The following is a 19834-nucleotide window of genomic DNA, read 5'->3' as shown; positions in this document are numbered from 1 at the left end:
ATTATGTGTTCTATTCTATTGATTGTAACACCTACTTATAGGTGTAAAGGTTTATAAAGATATAGTTATATTTATACAATAAAATCTATCAATAGATATGATAATAGACATCCAATATAACTAAATATTATCATAACAATTTTATATTTTTAGATTATTATATTAATACATTAATTAATATATCACTTTTATAAGTAAATAATACTTTTAATCTTTAGAAGTATCATGCTAATTAATAAAGTACTTTTTTAATTGAATATTAATTTATAATTTTGAAAATATGAATTATAATATTAATATTAATATTAATTTATATATTAATATTATTGAATAAACTTATAGCGTTTTTCTACTTATAATATATATCATCAATTAGACCTTTTATTATTGTTATTATATAGATTTAATTCTATATTAGTTAAATTATATCCATATAAAGCTTATTGTAAATTAAGATTATAATAAAATAAATAATAATAATTGCATAATAGATGAATAAATAACTAGTCAAATTATTAATCAGTATGAAAAGAATCCAATATGGAGTTGATATAATTAATTAATTAGTAACCGGTTGATGATTAATTAAATTTATTGCATGAATAAAATTATGATAAAAATTATAGCTTTATATTAAAAATTAATTATAAATATCTTAAAAATAATTTATATATTATTGTATAATATATAATTTTATTCATTTTCTCTTATAAAGTCAACTTATATTATTATTTATAATAATGATTATATAATGTGTATAAATAACTAACTGGCATAAATATCAAATTGTTATATTTTTAAATCAATTTTAAACTGCATATATATATATAGAAATATTAACACAATGCAATAATTTTTTTAAAGTTTAATTTTTAATATATGGCTTTTTCTTAATAAATCAATTCATTGAAAGACAAATAATATAGATTTTTTGAATTTGACTATTACAAGAGTCAATAATTACATATATTAGTTATCACACTATTAATTGAGATTTTAAACACATAAATATTACATCTATATATATAATTTATATTTTTAGAATTTATCTTTTAATATATATATTTAATTTTTACATATAAACTTTTTATTTTAATATATATATTTATTTTTGATCCATTAAATTCAAGTTTATATATTTTTTTATAATTTTTAATATTAGATTATTGATTCATAATTTATATTTTCTAATTAAATTATATAAAATACAGACTTCTATAAAAACTAACATATTAATTATATTATAATATTACATTAATTAATAGATAATTTTTTAATTAAATAATAATACTAATTATATCATAAGAAATAATATATTAATTATATTACAAATAAATTAATTTTATGATTTAATAATAATTTTAATTTAAAAAATAATATTTAATATTGAATAATAAGTGTTGTAATTATATAATTACTTTTAATCTTAAAAATGATAATATTAATTATATTCATATATTAATTTATATAATATTAATTTAAGTAAAATTATTTTTATATTATTATATTAATAAAATTTATATTTTTAATAAAAATTAAAATATTTACAAATTTATTATCATCTTTTTAGATTTTATAAATTAAAAATAAATATTAAGATTTTATTAAATTGTATGCGGTGTAATTAGAAAAAATTAAAGTAATTGATAAAGAAAAGTAAATAGGTGGGACTGAAAGAGTAAAAAAAATAAACAAGAAAAATGTGGAAAACAGGTCAGAAACAGCATAATCTCAAAAATAAAAAGTAAAATAAAATAAAAAATAGAAAACAACCGAAAACACACACAAACACACTTTGATTGTATTGAGTTTTCACTTTGTATATACAAAATCCTATTCTCATCGCTTACCCTTTATTTCTGTTTTTTGGTTGTGCCGCCAATGTTCTATGCACCACCACCACCGCCCTTTGCCAACGCTTCCACTTCCTTCTCATTTTCTCTCTCCTATGGTTTCTCCAGGTTTTTCTCTCACTTTCCGAGCTGGATTCGCTCTCGTTTATCTTGCGAATCTCCATGCGCCGCTGGTTCAGCGGGTTTGTTGATTAGACGAGAACAAACAAACTCTATCTCTCTTTCCCTCGATCCTTAAACCGCATAAAGTGTAAAAAACCTAGGGTCTTAAGTTTTGACAGGTCCATAATTTATAGCATTCCTATGGTTTTCTCAATTAGGGCAAAGAAAGAAGAAAACTTTGATTGCTCTATGTAGGATTTTGTTTTTATTTTTTCTAGGGTTTTGGTGGATTTGGATGGCACTGGGAGAATTAATGGCGTCTAGGTTTTCTTCTACGCAATCATCTGTTGCTGCTGCTGCTTCTGCTTCTGCTGTAGTGTCTAATCATTACGATGATTACTCCTCTGCTGCTGCTACTAATCATGGCGAGGATGCTGTTGTTGGAGATTTGATGTCACAAAGAAGAGATTCAGATACTACTACTAGTAATTATGGAAAAGTTAGTAATAGTAATAATGCTGTTACGGTTACAAGTATGGCTTATTTACCTCAGACTATGGTGTTATGTGAGCTTCGACATGATGCTTTTGAAGCTTCTGGTCCTTCTGATAGTGGTCTTATTTCCAAGTGGCGGCCCAAAGATCGAGTAAGATTTTCCCTTTTTATTTTTGTTTTTATTGCAATTTCAACTGGAATGAGATAGCACGCAATGTGGTTCAACAATGTCATGGTTATTACTAAGGAACATGCTTTAGCTATCTAGTATGGTTAAATAACCATACATGTTATAAAGATTAAGTTAGCAATATTACCAATATGTTTAGGTAAATAGTTAGCACTTTCAGCAGTATAGCTTTGCATTTCTTTTAGGAGGCTCTATCTCTGAGGGAGTGGTACTTCATGGTGCCGTTTATAATCGTGTAAAGGTGATAATATGAGTTTTCTTCTTTTCTTATAGTTGTTTCCTAATATTAGATCATTAACTGAAAGTGAATTCTGTAACAGCATTCTGTTCCTTATCATGCCTATGCTTGAGCTTGTTGCCCTTTGCATCCTTTTCATAACATTGTCATAGGTTCTTATAAGACTTCGTTTAGGTATTTTTCAGTCAATATCTTTTCCTTGTTGGGTTATTTCTTGAATAAGGTAGTCTGTGACTTTTGAAGAAGAATGCTGTTGCTACCATCCAAGTCATGTCAGGTATAAGCATCAATGGAGTTTGGTTTCTCTTTTTCAATAACAACACAACGGTGAGTGTACTGTACTCAATTTTAGCCCTTATGATTTTGCTTGTAGGTTAGTGATAATGTCTATATAAAAAGGCTTTAATATGTAGTCCTCACAGTTTCTTGGCATATCTATTCTATCTGATATTGTTGGCATATCTGTTCTATCTGATATTGTTATTAGTGGTGGCCTGTATTAACTCTCCAAATATGATATTTACCAAGTACCATTTCCATTGTGCTATATATAAATTTCTCAATACTCTTACTCCTATAGAGCCCAAATCCCTTGGACGTGTTTTCTATTTGTTCTTGCTTTTTCACTGAATTGCAAAACCTTTCCTTATTGCTTCTGGGCACCACTACTATGCATCTCTTTTGGTTAGCACTTGCCACCCTTTCATTACTTTCATTAATTGTTGGAATTTGGTGAACCTCATTACTAACTGGTAAAGAATGCCTTGAAGGTATTGTTATGAGGATGCTTGTTATGATTTTTTTTCTTGGAACAAAGAGGCCCTATCATTTGCATATAGTATTTGTCTTGTGGCACTTAGCATTTCATGGAAGAGATTCATGGGTGTATGCTTATTTTTTGTGTGTTAAATTGCCTGAAGATTACAGAGACTACCTTGTAATATTGGTCTCACTGTTTGTCACTTGGTTGTTCCTTGTACACTTCTTTATTCATTAGATTGTTAGGGAATTATTTAAATGAAAGAAGCTCTATTGATAGGATGTAAGTTTAATGATTGAAGGGTTTGGATCTCACCTTAACAAGTGTCAATGAACAAAAAAGCATTCCAGATTGTTGCGATAATGTAGTTGATATTTATTATCTTACATTGGAAGAATGATATTTCAACAAAAAATGTTGATATTCATAATCGAAAACAAATGAAATGATTATTTTTTACCGTTGAATTTTTTTGATTAATGCTATATGCTTTACAGTGAGTATAGGGACAAATGAGTATTAAGATTTATTCTGTTGCTCAACTTCATATAAAATAATCCTGAAAAATTATATTGTATTGTTTGGTTGAAGGTGATAATGCATCAATGTATTTGTAAAGTCTAGATGATAGCATGTTATATTGTTTCAACAGCTAATGCTTAGTAGTTTGATAGGATAGGGTAATGGTATTGGCTATAGATTATATCTTGACTGGTAGTGACACTGTATGTTGGGAGTTAATGCTATGTTTGGTTAGCAGGATGGAAAATCGGAGGGATTTAAATTTTGAAAACAATGTAAAATAGGTAAATTTCCCTCCTGTTTTGGATTGGATCATTATTAATTCATTTTGAGAGGTGGAAAAAGGTTGAACAAGGGAGTAGCCTAGTCAAAATCAGGCATGGCTCATGGCTTGCCTCTATTTATTCCACATCATCAAGGAAATGATTTCTTTAGAGGGTAATGTTTTTGTTTGTTAATTGGGTCTTGGACTGGAATCTTGGTTATCATGATATGTATCTTTGTGCTTTTTTTGTAATATTTCCTTGTGCTGGTGTCTGTTTTAATTTAAAAGACATGATCAATTCTTGGTGCTTTTCCTTAAGGTTTATGGTATGTGCTAAGTTTGTTAACTCTAAGCTTTTTGTGCAGATGAAGACGGGATATGTAGCTCTAGTTTTATGCTTAAACATCAGTGTTGATCCACCTGATGTTATTAAGATATCCCCTTGTGCCAGAATGGAGTGCTGGATAGGTGCTTCTTTGAACTGCTGATTCTTTTCTTTTGCTTCTTGTATAGTTTCCATCTCTTCGCTGATGTGGTTGCATTGTGGAATTGGAATTAAGTTTTAACTGATGATGTTAATTAGTTGCTAGAACCTTTTTGGAGATTTCTGTCCACTTTTTAGGGGTTAGTTTGGTGGCATTTTTTTGTTTTTCTAAAATAGTTTTATTTATTTATTTAATTTTACATAAGAATGTAATGAGAGAAAAAAAATAAAAAAGAAATAAGCCGTGGGGACAGAAAAATGGAGAAAAAATAGGAAACAAAAATCATAAAAACAACACTTACTGGTTTATTGAAAATAGATTTTGTTTTTTAAACACTGTAAAAAGTTTTGAAAAGAGAACAAAAACAATTTTAACAAACACATTTTGTTTCTTTATTTGAAAAAATAAATGAAAAACATGAAACAAAACAATAACAAACACCCCCTAACTCTATTTTTTCTTTTTGGTTTTACTGTGACTTCTAAAATTAGATGAGTACTCAAGAGTTCTCCTTCAGTTTAATACCACCATACAAGTTTAAAACAATTTACTTTTTTCATATCATTTATCTCTTTCCTGACCAAGTTTCATTTAATAATGAGTACAATGATTTTGTTGAAGAAATTACTCTATTTAGTTACAATAGGTCCTCTTTTTAGTACCTTCTTACTTCTTTCCTTCCACAGATCCATTTTCAATGGCACCTCAAAAAGCTCTTGACACAATTGGGAAAACCTTGAGTGTGCAGTATGAAAGATGGCAACCTAAGGTAACCGGGATTTTATCATGCACTTTCTTCTTCCCCTTCCCCCCCCCCCCCCCTCCTAAATGTGCATTGGCTTTGTTTCAAAATATACTTTATTGACTTATGAGCAGGCTCGTTATAAAGTGCAACTTGATCCTACTGTGGAAGAGGTTAAGAAACTTTGTAATACATGTCGAAAATATGCAAAGTCAGAGAGAGTACTTTTCCATTATAATGGTCATGGTGTTCCAAAGCCTACTGCCAATGGTGAAATCTGGCTATTCAACAAGGTCTTCCCTTTCACACCTCCAACACGCCCCGTAGCAATTCCTTTATCTCCACATATTAAAAACTTTATCCTTGTTTGTTGTGATCATACAGAGCTATACACAGTATATCCCCTTGCCAATCAGTGATCTTGATTCCTGGTTGAAGACTCCATCGATATATGTTTTTGATTGCTCTGCTGCTGGGATGGTTGTCAATGCCTTTTTAGAGGTATTGACCAATACTCTTACTATTAACTTTGTTGTTGTGGTAATCTGTCACTAAGATGTTGAATTCCAATGCTACTATTCTGTTGGTCTCACTTTCAATGTTGGATTGTTTTCTTTGATAGCTTCATGACTGGAATTCTTCCAGCTCTACTGGATCTGTGAAGGACTGTATTTTGCTTGCTGCCTGTGAAGCACATGAGACTCTTCCTCAGAGTGCAGAATTTCCTGCTGATGTGTTTACTTCTTGCCTCACCACACCAATCAAGATGGCATTGAGATGGTGAAGCTTGTTTCTTTGCCTGTTCTTCATTTTGGTTAAAACTTCAACCTTTGATTTCTGTTTTATTAACCTTTGGTTTATTTATTATGGTTACATTGTTCACATATCTTGTTTGTATCTTGCATTTCATTATATTCACTTTTTGTGTGTGTTCTATGCTTGTATTCTAAGTTGGTTGTGTCCATGTTACATATCTAGATTATTTATTTGGCTATTTCTGGAATCTAGGATTTGATACTGTTATTGTTGGGTAATGCTAATATTATTTGTGAACCTATATTTTGGATGCTATTAGCGGAGTCTTTGTGTTTACAAGGAATATATGGCTTCTATGGGGCTTGGAAACTGCAAACTAACTTGCACAAGATTCCACAACCAAAACTAGTGCTAGACTCAAGGGGATGCTGTCCTCCTATAATAGTTCTCAAGCGAGTCATTGTTGGCTTCATTCCGGGGAATGGAAGAACATCTGATTCACAAATTGGCATATTACGTAGAAAGGCAACTTAAAGTTCACCTGGATTCTTTAAACCCTTGTTTCTTGCTAACTCATTAATATGTACCGACAAATATGTGGTAGAACAAGGTTTTTCGTCTCGGCAGTAGCTCTATTGCTCAATGGTGGTTTGGTATATGTTCTAGGTTCATGTCTTGTTCAGTTGATTGAACTTAAGCTTAAAGCCTCTAAAAACTCTAAATTAGTTTGAGCTGTTACCTAAATCCTCTTTATTTTGTTCTGTTCGAATCTCGTTGACAAGGTGATATAGTTTTGATTCTTATGGTGTGTCATATAGCTAATAAATCTTTTATCAAATTTTCATTGGGGATTTCAGAAATAAGTGTGATGATGATGATGATGATGATTGATGGCATATAATGGGTTATAATCAAACAACATAGTAGAATTAGCATTGCATTATTTACAATTGTTATACTAAAGTGTTTAAAATATCTTGCCTGGGAGAAAAGTTTTCCAGGTGATGCCCTTATCTGAATATCTTGCTTGATTTTGTTTTATTGTACTTTTAATGAATGCAGTAGACATTTTTGTTTTTCGGAGTGCCACTTAGATTGTATTTTTATCATTTACACTGTTAAACACTACATGTTACATAAGAGTAGTTGTTACATGTCACTCAGTGAATGCAGTTAAATACATTGGTAATCTAGGTTAATTTGCCTATATGGTTCCATTCCTGGTTCTCTTTGGTTCAAATAGTGCAGAAACTGAGATTCACAGGTTCCAATTGTTAATCTTTCTGGATTCTCTAATAATAGTGGTGATACAAATATGAGCACTTTGTGTTGTAATTGCTAGGTCTCTCATGTTAATGATCTACTCAGCTTTGATGGGGTATCGGTTCATAGGGTGCATTAGGGGTGCTTGCCTAAGGGCCTTCCTATTGTTTCTCTCTATTTTTTTACGTTTTTGGTCCCTAACTTGTTGTGTCTTTGGTGTGTCCTCCGTCTTAACTTACATTGTCCTAGGTTGTTTTCATATACATGGCATGTTTTTGTTCTTTGCTTCAGATTCATGGGCTCACTTGCTTCCCTTCCCACACTTGAAACATTTATGCTCATTCCATTCCTTTCTTTTGCTTGAACTGGTAATCTCTAGCAAAGGTGGATAGGTCTTCATGGAATGTGGAAACCATCATTTCTCCTCTCATCTTTTCATACTTATGCTCAATAGATCCCCAATTGTATGCCTGAGCATTATATTACTTAAGACATTAATTTATCTCAAGTCTTTACAGTTCATCTGTTGGTAACCAAAAAAATGCAAGCACATCATTTCAGGAGAAGTAATTCTCTACTTGCATTGTTATTGCCTATAAACAGATTCGTTCATAGTTCTTGGAGCTGCTGAGTTGGTTCATTGGTTTTATCAGATGGTGTCGAACATTGCAACTGTAAGTTCACATATAGAAGCATTCTCACTTTCTTCATCATGAGATGTTACTTCTTCTGGAGTTAGCCATGCCATTTCGATATGATTTATGCTCTGGGATATTCTTACAAGATCATATATTGCTCTTGCTGTGTAATCTCAATTACAAATTTGAATTTGAAACAATCTATCTCATTCAAATTGCGCACTGAAGTTTTTTTATTTTTAATATATTCTATGCATTCCATTACCAAAGAATGGGGATCAAATAAAAAAAAAGAAAGTAATGGAACAAAAAATTATGAATTGAATCAAGAATCCCGCCATTTTTGAATTCAATATGGATAAACGATCTTTCTATGTTATACTATTCAATTCTCGATGATGAATCGATTTGATAACTCAGATATTGTTATTCATGATATTGATCAGACTCGATATCATCGAGATGGAATTCATCCCATTGAATTTAGAGGCCAAAGAATTTTTATTTATTATCTCTATGGGATTAAATCCTGAGTTATTACAAAGTAAAGAAAAAGAAACGATGAGATTATGGAAGTAAATATTCTTGCGTTTATTGCTACTTCCCTATTCATTCTAGTCCTACTGCTTTTTTACTTATAATTTACATAAAAACGGTTAGTCAAAGTGATTAATTTGAATGAAACTTGACTTCTTTGACTTCTCAGTTCTTATCAATGATTGAAGAAAAAAAAATGAAAAGGATTCCTTTTTTGAGTCTTAAATGAAATGAGCAGACTAGAATTAGCAGTATTCTATGAGATCCGATAGTATGATAGAAAGAAATCTATTTCTTTCTATCATACTATCCGTTTTTTTTTTATTCTAGTGTATACAGTTGTACTATATAAAGATATAGGCTTAATCTAGATATAAATTAATCTATATCTATAATATCATCTCATATTCATATGTCTAGATATCAATTATCTATATGGAATGTCCATAACGTCCCAATTCTATTTCTTCATCTATTTGATTTGTGTTGATTCCAATTAATGTCGAAAGGCAACTCTTACTCTTACTTTTAGGATTCTAATTCCTAGATTTCTGATTATTTAAAATATGAATCCTACCATGTACTGAAACAATAAAATCAATCAAAAGGAATTCTATAAAAAAACTTTTTCAGATTTCAACGAAAAGGATTAGTAAACCCTGCCGATTTTGAACCTTTGAATCATAATATGAAATGAGTCAAATCAATAAGGTATAGCACAAATCCAATTTCTCTAAAATAATAGAACAAATACTAAACTAAGCACTAAGCAAGAAAATATCTTAGTATGCGTAGTATCTCATTGGAGAACCACTATGTCTATCTTATTTCCCATAAAAAAATTCTTGTTATAGAATTCTTGTTTAGCTGGGTTTCATTGATAGTTATTCTTGTTACATTTTGAAGTTTCTGCAAATAATTTTTTTCTGGCCTGACTTGCTGAATGATTGTTTCTCAGTCCTCTGCCTATGATTTTGTGTATTCTTTGTACTGCTGCTGGTTTTATTAGGATTACTATATTGACTTGCCTTCTGAGTGGGCACTTTCCTTGTATGTTTTTTATTTTTTGAGTCTGTTCATTCATGAACATTACATTTGTCATGATTTGCTAAATTTGGGTATTTTATTCTTTGCTTCCCAGGTTCTGCAAGCGTTCATTACTACACGAGTCCCTTGATTATTCACTTATAGATAAAATACCTGGTCGGCAAAGTGACCGGAAAACACTACTGGGAGAATTGAATTGGATTTTTACAGCAATGACAGACACAATTGCCTGGAATGTTCTCCCTCATGGTAAGTTGTTTATGAGGAGACAATACTGTTTTCTTCTCTCACATCCATTTTATTAGAACTGGCAGTGTTGGATCTTTTATTCTGGTGCATATCATTGTCACCAACACTTAGTTTTGCTGTGCAGATCTTTTTCAAAGACTGTTCAGACAAGATTTATTAGTTGCCAGTCTGTTCAGAAATTTTCTACTGGCTGAGAGAATTATGCGTTCTGCTAATTGTTCTCCAATTTCTCATCCAATGTTACCGCCAACTCATCAGCATCATATGTGGTACTAGAAAAGACACCTTTTTTTTTCTTCTTACAAACATCCTGTTGTGTTGATCATTTATTACCACTACCTTGTTAATATTCACTGCAGGGATGCATGGGATATGGCTGCTGAAATTTGTCTCTCTCAGCTTCCGTCTCTGGTTGAGGATCCTAATGCAGAGTTCCAGGTGTGAATGGATTTTAACATGATTATCACAATTATTTGGATTCTGTAACAATGATGGTTTTGTTCGCCTAGCTTGTGTCTAATTACTGGCTGAGCATAATGTGTCGTACTGTTGTTTCAGTCAAGTCCTTTCTTCACTGAACAGCTGATGGCTTTTGAGGTTTGGTTGGATCATGGATCTGAAGATAAGAAGCCGCCGGAGCAGTTGCCAATTGTTCTTCAGGTGCGTAATTTTTCTTTGCCCACATGAATATCAGGGTTATCATTTGGTCACTCTTCCAGCTTCTTGTTGATGTTTGTGTACACTTCTGTCCATCCTTGTTTTATGGTTTTCTAAATTCTGTAAAAGCACATATGCTTCAGATTATATTCACTGAAGTCGTTCTTTTTGTTCTCTTTTATAATTAATTTTTTGGACAAATAAAAAGGTGAAGGTACTATTAAGTACTTCTAACTCATCTGCATCCTTGCCTTTAGCCTACTGTTTTGTTTTGGGCATTTGGATTTGTTATTAATCATTTTAACTAATTAATATTTGTAGGTTCTACTTAGCCAATGCCATCGGTTTAAAGCACTGGTGCTTCTTGGGAGATTCCTTGATATGGGGTCCTGGGCAGTGGATCTGGTACTTCTTAATGTTTTGTCAATTACTCTGTTGCCATTACTTGTGGTATTGCTTAAATTTAAGCTTCTTGGTTGTGGTATGTGATGTAGTGTATATTAAATTAAGTGGCTTTGCTATTTGTAGGCATTATCTGTTGGAATATTTCCATGTGTTCTGAAGCTGTTGCAAACAACAACACCAGAACTAAGGCAAATTCTTGTATTCATATGGACAAAAATTCTGGCACTTGATAAGGTACATTTGGAGTGATGTTGATTTAGATTTTATGTGTTCTTCTTTCTGCATTTATATATGGTGATAGATTATATGGTTTGGGATTTTGAAGTCTATTTCAGCAAAATCTTCATGATTTGAACTGAGGGTGCTTCCTCTTGTTTGAGGAATTACCTTTGCAGCTAAATATTTATTTATCATATGAGTGCCACTTCTACGGTACTTATGAAGCTCTATCCTGTGGTCACAGTCATGCCAAGTTGATCTTGTTAAGGACGGGGGGCATACATATTTTATCAGGTTTCTTGATAGCATGGAAGCATATCCGGAACAGCGAGCAATGGCTGCATTTGTTTTGGCTGTTATTGTTGATGGACACCGAAGGGGTCAGGAAGCTTGTATTGAAGCTGGTTTAATTCACGTGTGCTTGAAGCATCTTAGGGGTTCATTGCCGAATGAAGGTCAAACTGAACCGCTATTTCTTCAATGGCTCTGCCTATGCCTGGGGAAGTTGTGGGAGGATTTCACAGAGGCACAAATAATAGGTTTGCAGGCAGATGCACCTAGTATATATGCTCCTCTACTCTCCGAGTCCCAACCTGAGGTCTGGAACTTTATAATCATTTTCCTACACCAAAGATCATACTCTTGCTCTGTTATTTATTGAATCCATTCTATTTCAGGTTAGGGCTTCTGCTGTGTTTGCTCTGGGTACCCTGCTTGATATTGGGGGTGATGCATGTCGAGATAGTGTTGCAGGCGACGATGAATATGATGATGATGAAAAAGTTAGAGCTGAAATTAGCATTGTTAAAAGTCTACTGAATGTTGTTTCAGATGGCAGCCCACTGGTCAGGGCAGAGGTTGCTGTAGGTATGCAGTTGTTATCATTCTTATTTCTTTTCTTCTTTTTCCTTTTTCTGTGCATGTTCTTCAACTTTATGATTATGGATGGAACTGATGAAGTTTACAACCTAAGTGCTTTCCTGAAATGTTTCTTGATTTTGTAATTTTCTGGAAGCACGCTGAAATTTTATAGATATGCTATATTTGCACAAATCTATGTTTCCTTGAAAAATAATCTTTAGGGCTGCCTTATCTCTCTTCAAGATGATTTCTTTCAAATGCATAAGGATAGAGGGGCATTGGTGTGTGGTGGGAGTACAGGAAATTGTTCGCTACTGTCGGAGGTTTATTTAGTATTGAAATACAATAATCTCAATGAGTTTAATTTTTGTTGTACTCTGACAGCTCTAGCCCGCTTTGCATTTGGCCACAAGCAGCACCTCAAGTCAATTGCTGCAGCATATTGGAAACCTCAGTCAAATACTCTTCTGAACTCCTTACCTTCTTTGGCCCATATCAAAGGTACAGGTATTCTTTCATCTCAAATTGGTCCTTTAACGAGAGTTGGCAATGACAACCCATCGGTGGTTCGGGATGGAAGAGTCTCCACTAGCAGTCCACTTGCTACATCTGGAATAATGCATGGTTCGCCCTTATCTGATGATTCATCTCAACATTCTGATTCTGGTATGTTGAATGATGTGGTCAGTGACGGGGTCGCTCACCATTCGAGGCCTAAACCGTTGGATAATGCAATGTATTCACAGTGTGTACTGGCTATGTGTACTTTGGCTAAGGATCCTTCTCCACGCATTGCCAACCTTGGCCGGAGAGTGCTATCCATTATTGGGATTGAGCAAGTAGTGACAAATCCTGTTGCCTCCGCTGGTGGCAGCGGTCGGCCTGGTGAACCTACAACTTCATCTCCATCTCCAAGTCTTGCAGGACTAGCTCGTTCATCATCATGGTTTGACATGAATGCAGGTAAGCTGGGATGCATGCATGTTATTTAAGCTAAATGTTCCACCTGCCAAACCTGTATCTTTGATTTTCATAATAGGTTTCCTCTTTAACTTTTCATTCCGTGCTGTTATTGCCAGGTCATTTGCCTTTAACATTCAGAACTCCTCCTGTCAGTCCTCCTCGACCAAGTTATCTAACAGGGATGCGCAGAGTTTGTTCTTTAGAGTTCAGGCCTCACCTAATGAGTTCTCCAGATTCAGGATTAGCTGATCCTCTTTTAGGTTCTGTTGGACCTTCTGGGGGCTCAGAACGGAGTTTACTTCCTCAATCAACTATTTATAACTGGAGTCGTGGTCACTTTTCAAAGCCACTTCTTAATACAGCAGATGACACTGAAGTAATGTTGGTTAAAAGAGAAGAGCGGGAGAAATTTGCAATGGATCATATTTCGAAGTGTCAGCACTCATGTAAGTATTGTTGTTTTATTGTCTTCAGATTTTCTTATTGAAACTTCTGTGCTATTTTTAGCTGGAGTTGATGAAGTTTTCTTTCTTTTCTTCTTGGGTAGCTGTTAGCTAGTTAAATAATCAAATTGCAGGCTGGGACACAAAGTTTGAAACTGGCACAAAGGCAGCATTGTTGCATCCTTTCTCTCCTATTGTCATTGCTGCTGATGGGAATGAAAGGATCAGGTATGAAAATTTAAACTAGGAATTTCTTATCACCTTCTTTGAACCTAATGATAGCTGTTTTCACATGCTAAATGTGGTCACAGAATTGTCAAGTTGCTTGGTTGCATGATAGTTTGGATGTGGTTGTTTTATGATATAATCCCCCTAGATGCTAATTCTCCTTGTTTGACTTTTGGCATGCTAATTTTATATTCATGTTTTCTGCATGTCGTCCATAACTATTCCATATAAGCTGAAAAATGTAGTTATGTGCGTCCCAATACTTGCCTTCAAGCTAGGCCCCGTTGGACTTGTGCATCACGCAAGAAAAATTTCTCTTTGCGTATTATGCTCAAATGCTTAGAGGTGATATGAAAGAACATTAGGCCAAATAACTTATAAAAGCAGAAGGTGTTTTCAGATTGCAAAAGGGGTCCGAGAGCTTAGGCTTGAGGTGGAGTACAAGCCAAGCATTCTCCTGATAGAGGTGAGGCACAAAAGGAAGAAAAATTTAAGTTCAAGCATTTAGAATAGAAGACAAATCTTGATTTAGGTTAGGTTTCTCATATTCAAATATAAGCAGTAGAAAGTATGGAAAAAAAGGCTGAAACTTTCTACAGAATGAAGAAAAGGAGGATGAGAAGAGTAGATGATAAAAAGAAAAGAAAAAAGCATCAGGAGGAAAATTACAAATGAACAGGAAAAGTAAGTATAGAATGAAAAGAAATAGAGGGCAAGAGAAAAAGTGAGATTCAATTGGGTTGTGCAGAAAAACCTAATCTGCAGCTTTGTTTCTTTTCCTTTGTAGAACTATTCCCGTGCTTTTTCTTTACTTTGTTCTTTTCTTTTATCTGTTGTGCTTGAGACCTTGATTGAACAACAATGGAGATTTTAGGTGCAGATTATTTAGATTCTCATATGACAGGATGAATTTTTCATTTGGATTTTTAGTTGCATTTAGTAATATTTTATGTTCTTTTTTTTTTTTTTAAATTTGTTTGCTATGGATGTTTAATGATTCTGCTGCTATGTGTAATAAGTTGAGCATTGAGGAAGTGTGCAGTAAAGATGATTAGTTTGATCTGCTTCAACTTTTATTTTATTTTAGTTTTTGTTAACATGCTAAACCTTAAATTGGTGGAATCTTCTGTATAATTTAATGCTACCAAATATTTTCAAATAATTTGGTTATAACTTTGGAGACTCTCCACAATGTAATTAATCAATGAGATGAGTGAAATTCCAATTAAAACAGAGGGGCATTTATTGGAATAGCTGTTTACAAAATCTTAGGCGACTCATCTAGAAAAGGGAGCAGCCAAAACATCATATGCCTGATTACATTTTCTGCTAATGAAAATGGCCACTTCCATGATGCGCGACAATATGCTGGCATCATAGAAAATCACACTGCCATAAATTAACCAGTAAGCAATGGCACTACATTGAGGTCTACCAACATGGTGACACCTAAAATATCACCCTTTCACAAAAACCCTCAGATTATGTAATGGATGTCATGTCAGTCATCTACTCAACGAGCTCAAATACAAATTAAATACTAGCTGCAAAAGTATTTCAACCAAGTCATGGGCTTTCTTAATCATCACAACATTAACTAAATGTGTATCACCAGAAAGTTCATGTCCTTTCTATATATTGTCTTCTAAAGTGAAGCTGTAAGCATACAACATATTCTGTGGCATCCATATTAAGCAACACGAAAAACATACTGCTACATGCAACAGAAAATAGAAAAATGATTTGGATGTATATACAAAGTATAGTAACCATTAGAGACAATAGTTTGTACAAAGTATGGGAAACCCTAAGGCTCCAATTGTTACGTGGAAATTGTTTCTAGGAAATATTGTCTGAGAAAAACATTTTCCAGAAAATAACTCAGTTCTTTTTTATTTTTTGGTTGGATACAGAAAAGCATAAGAAAATTATTTTCTGGCATTTAGAACATTCCCAAATTTTTTTTTTTTATAGGAAAGAATTTTAACTATTTAAAACTCATCAAAGCATAAGAAAATTATTTTCTGGCATTTAGAACATTCCCAAATTTTTTTTTTTATAGGAAAGAATTTTAACTATTTAAAACTCATCAAAAATTTATATTTTCATAATTAAACATAAATCACATAGAAATAACAAAGTTGAAAATATTATCTAATGACCATCCTTGACCAGCTTGCCCATGGGCCATTGATGGTAGTCAGAGGTCATTGAAAATGGTTGCCAGTATTTGATATAGATACTGATGTATATCAAGTTAGTTTTATACAAGTTCTTTTCATTTGCATTAGTCTGTTAAAGTCCAACAAATGACTCTGTTTGAGTATGCCTTGAAAATGATTTAGTTTTCCCTTTGACCAAGAAAATCTTTTCCATTGGCCAATACTTCTGGATGCACCAACATTGGAAAATGCGCAACAAAATATTTTTCATGAAACAAATAGAGCCTAAAATAAAATATTAAGTCATCCAAATGTTTTCCAGCCAATACACTCATCAAAATTCTAAACTAAAATAAGCCATCCACCACTGAAGATCTATGATATGTAGGGCCACATAATGTGGACTAATTGCATAGAGGGCTATGTTTTGTATCTCCTATACTTGTAGCAAACTAAGTTTTGGATCTCCTATACTTGTAGCGAACTGAGTTATTGCTACAGTCAATATTTCCTAGCTGCTATGGAAGTACAACAAAAGACGGGTATTCAAGCAATTACAACTTCATTTTATGCAACCCAAAGTATGCCTCAGACTTGTCAAATATGTATGTATGTGTTTTTGTGTGTGAGAGAGAGAGAGGGAGGATAACTAAGGAAAATATTACCTTTGTCGCCCCAGGTAATGGCATCACATATCTCCGACTCTCTTCTCTCCTTACCTCGGCAAAAACTTCACCAATTGGAGGCAGGGGATTTCTTCCAATTATTTGGTCGTGGACCTCATCATATTCAATATTTAGATCTGCAAGAAATTTGAAGATTCGGCCAGTATCCACTATCTTCTTGTACTGGTTGCAGTCATCACTTGATTTCCACTCATTATCATTGAATAAGTCCAAGTCCTGCCAAATCTGTTTAAGAGAATTGAAATACTTTGTCACAAAATTCTCACCTTGGCAAATTTTCCCAAGTCGTAGGGCCAATTCGTAAACTTGGGATTGATTTCCAAGATCATAGTACATTTCTAAGACATTGTCCCATAATTCCTTGGTTGTAGAGTAACATAGGTAGTTTGCACTTATCTGCTCAGTCATGAAATTGACCAACCATGTTATTGCCATTGAGTTTTCAGCATCCTAAATGGTATAAGGTTTGTCATTCACGTCAGGTTGCTTAGTATCACCTGTGATATAGCCAATCTTTCCTCTTCCTCGGAAATACATACGAACAGATTGGGACCATCGAAAAAATTATCACTATTTAGTCGGATTGTAGTAATATGAATGGGATGGTTTTCATGTATTTCTCTGAGGTTCGGACTGAGATAGCTGAAGAGGTTGGCTTGTCCCAGGCGTGACTTCAAACATTTTTGAGATAAAAAGAAAAAGATTCAAACCTAGGATTTTTTTAGCTCTGATACCATAAAAAAAGTGAAAAAAAAAATATAAGAATGCTGAATGATTTTTCTATATTGATGTACAACTATTTAAATAGCTTAACTAGGAACAAAAAAGGCAACTAATCTCTCTAATTAAGGAGAAATATATTATTCAACTAACAACCATAATATAGAAGAAAATAAATATTGATTCCTAAGATTACTAATACACCTCATAAATCTCTAAATATAGAGTATAACAAATATGGTACATAATCACAATTATTTACGAGATCTTTCAATAATTACCATTTGAGGGAGAAATAAAATGAAATGAAAGCCCTGTCCAAGTTTTTGTTTTATTTTGTCTGAGAAAGAACAAGAATCCGTAGTTCAACGTCTCTAAACTAATACATTAACAAATTGAAACAAGAGTTCAGAAAAACTAAAATCACCATTGAAAGTACAGCAACCAAGTAAACACACATATAGATCAACTATACAGTGTCATAGTAGCGTAATTATTTTTAATATTTTTATATTTATTTAATAAAAATATATAAGATTTACATAAAATATTATAATATGTAATTTTTACATAAAATTTTGTAAATTGTACATACAAAAACTTTTTTATATAAATTGTTCAACAATAAATTTTATAATTTTTATTAAATAAATATTTTAAAAAATAAATCACAATATAATCCGCGCCTAATTCAAACAATTTGAGTGATCACTGCATTTTTTTATTTATAAAAGAAATTACCAATTGAATATTAAGACCAATCCAAGGTCATAGGATGCTAAAAATTATCACTGTAATTAACAGCCATCAACAAAACGTCATGGATGACCTTATATGCATTTGTATACTTTTTGAGAACCAACCATCAATAATATTATTGTGCATCTTACCCCAGAAAAGGGAAATACAAAAAGGGTTTCACTCATATCATAACTTATTTGTGGATACCACTACCTATACGAAACGATTAAATCATTTTATTAGTATCTCCGAGTCAAATTATATTTATATCACAAGAATTATTTATTTTTTTAAAATTATTTTTGCATATTGAGTTTCAATAGACGCTAGAAATCTTAAAAAAAAATACATGAAAACAAGCTAGGTTCTACTCAATGTATTATTTTTTATTTTCTTCATATAATTGATGTTTGTAAAGTCAAATATATATGAAAAATGCTTTTTCCATTTAATTTTATTTAAATAAATAAAGATACATATAAATTTTAATCGGACACAACACGCATTATCATTCAATTAAAGGAGAACAGAGGGAGAATTCTTAAGAGGGAATGGGTTGGCATACAACTCTAATGCCACTACAGTCATCTTCTAGAAAAGAAAAACAGTATATGTATTATTTGGCAGTCATGTGATCACTAAACCAGCTAGCAAGAATAGACTGGCTGCTAATATATATATGCACACACACCCTCCACTTCATGATTTGTGCTGTAACTTTGAAGTACGTAGCACTGCTCAAAGTCTCAAAGCGCGCCATTAATGACTATGTAGTGTAGCAGACCACCTTGTAGGGACAATGCATTGTCCTCTTGTTGGGAATGTGTTCTCCTCTCCCACGAGGTCTTTTGGTGCCTGGTTCTTTGTTTCACACACTTGCTACATTTCTTTTTGTATTCCCTTCTCTTTTTGGTGTACATGGACATGATAATTAATGCACACACAAAAGCAAATATGTGGAAAAGATACATGGAGATGAGAAAAGGTAAAATATAAAGTTAAAGATTCTTCTTTATAATATATAGTGACGTTCAAGACTTGTATTAGATCAACCATTAATCAAGTGTATAATTTTTTCATATGCTTAAATCATTGATATTATTGGGTTGTCTTTTCTAGAGAACGTATGGATCCATGGATGTAGAGGGTCGATATAACCCAAGTTAGGGTTTCTGAAACTGAGTATTAAAGGAGAGAGAGAGAGAGAGAGAGAGAGAGAGATAGAGAGAGAGAGAGAGGGCATTGAATTGTTCGCTTTACTTGATATTTTGGATTCTTGATTTGAAAACGCATATGGATTTGTCCATTTCAATTTGATTCTTATAGACCCACATGTTTTGTTCGAAAATCTTTGGCTTGGCTGGCTAGCTAGCTAATTCATTGCTGTCTTGCGTATGCTTGTACAAGCAGCTAGTGACCTCAATTAATTTCACAGATTCAAATATTATATTATATGGGTCATGCATGAGGCCCTACAAGGTCACCACCATAACAAATCATCGCTAACAACTTTAATGTTCATTAACTGGTTGGTGCATTGCATACGTGTATTTCGATCGAGAGTATGGCTATATAGATGTACTCAACATTTTGCTCTACGATTTTGT

General features: G+C 32.8%; 1 protein-coding gene across 6 annotated transcripts; it reads left to right on the top strand.

Moving 5' to 3' along the window:
- Positions 1-1751: 1751 nt before the first annotated feature.
- Positions 1752-17247, top strand: LOC8269356 (regulatory-associated protein of TOR 1). Of its 6 annotated transcripts, XM_048370115.1 has the most exons (20): positions 1752-2601; positions 3122-3205; positions 4791-4893; positions 5597-5679; positions 5787-5945; positions 6037-6153; positions 6275-6432; positions 9988-10142; positions 10267-10411; positions 10502-10580; positions 10701-10802; positions 11121-11204; positions 11328-11438; positions 11668-12021; positions 12101-12290; positions 12669-13247; positions 13364-13693; positions 13825-13918; positions 16561-16685; positions 16760-17247. In XM_048370115.1, the coding sequence occupies exons 1-20, from the start codon at positions 2251-2253 to the stop codon at positions 17068-17070; spliced, it is 3714 nt and encodes a 1237-aa protein (XP_048226072.1). In that variant the 5' UTR covers positions 1752-2250; the 3' UTR covers positions 17071-17247. The 6 variants fall into 6 exon arrangements, 4 of the variants coding, with proteins under 4 accessions (XP_048226072.1, XP_048226074.1, XP_048226073.1 ...); XM_048370117.1 differs by lacking the exon at positions 16561-16685 and having other exon boundaries at positions 1765-2601; positions 16760-16895; XM_048370116.1 differs by lacking the exons at positions 16561-16685; positions 16760-17247 and adding an exon at positions 14151-14988 and having other exon boundaries at positions 1765-2601.
- The last annotated feature ends 2587 nt before the right edge of the window (positions 17248-19834 follow it).

This window comes from Ricinus communis, chromosome 10 (assembly GCF_019578655.1).
Source record: "Ricinus communis isolate WT05 ecotype wild-type chromosome 10, ASM1957865v1, whole genome shotgun sequence".
Taxonomy (NCBI): domain Eukaryota; kingdom Viridiplantae; phylum Streptophyta; class Magnoliopsida; order Malpighiales; family Euphorbiaceae; genus Ricinus; species Ricinus communis.
This window is presented reverse-complemented; position numbering and strand designations above follow the sequence as displayed.

Bases quoted from the DNA above. Each gene is read 5' to 3' on its own strand.
- LOC8269356 (XM_048370115.1), top strand. From the start codon at position 2,251: ATGGCACTGGGAGAATTAATGGCGTCTAGGTTTTCTTCTACGCAATCA. The intron at 11,439-11,667 runs GTACATTTGGAG...CTGTGGTCACAG, and splicing joins AAATTCTGGCACTTGATAAG to TCATGCCAAGTTGATCTTGT. The intron at 13,248-13,363 runs GTAAGCTGGGAT...TGTTATTGCCAG, and splicing joins ATGGTTTGACATGAATGCAG to GTCATTTGCCTTTAACATTC.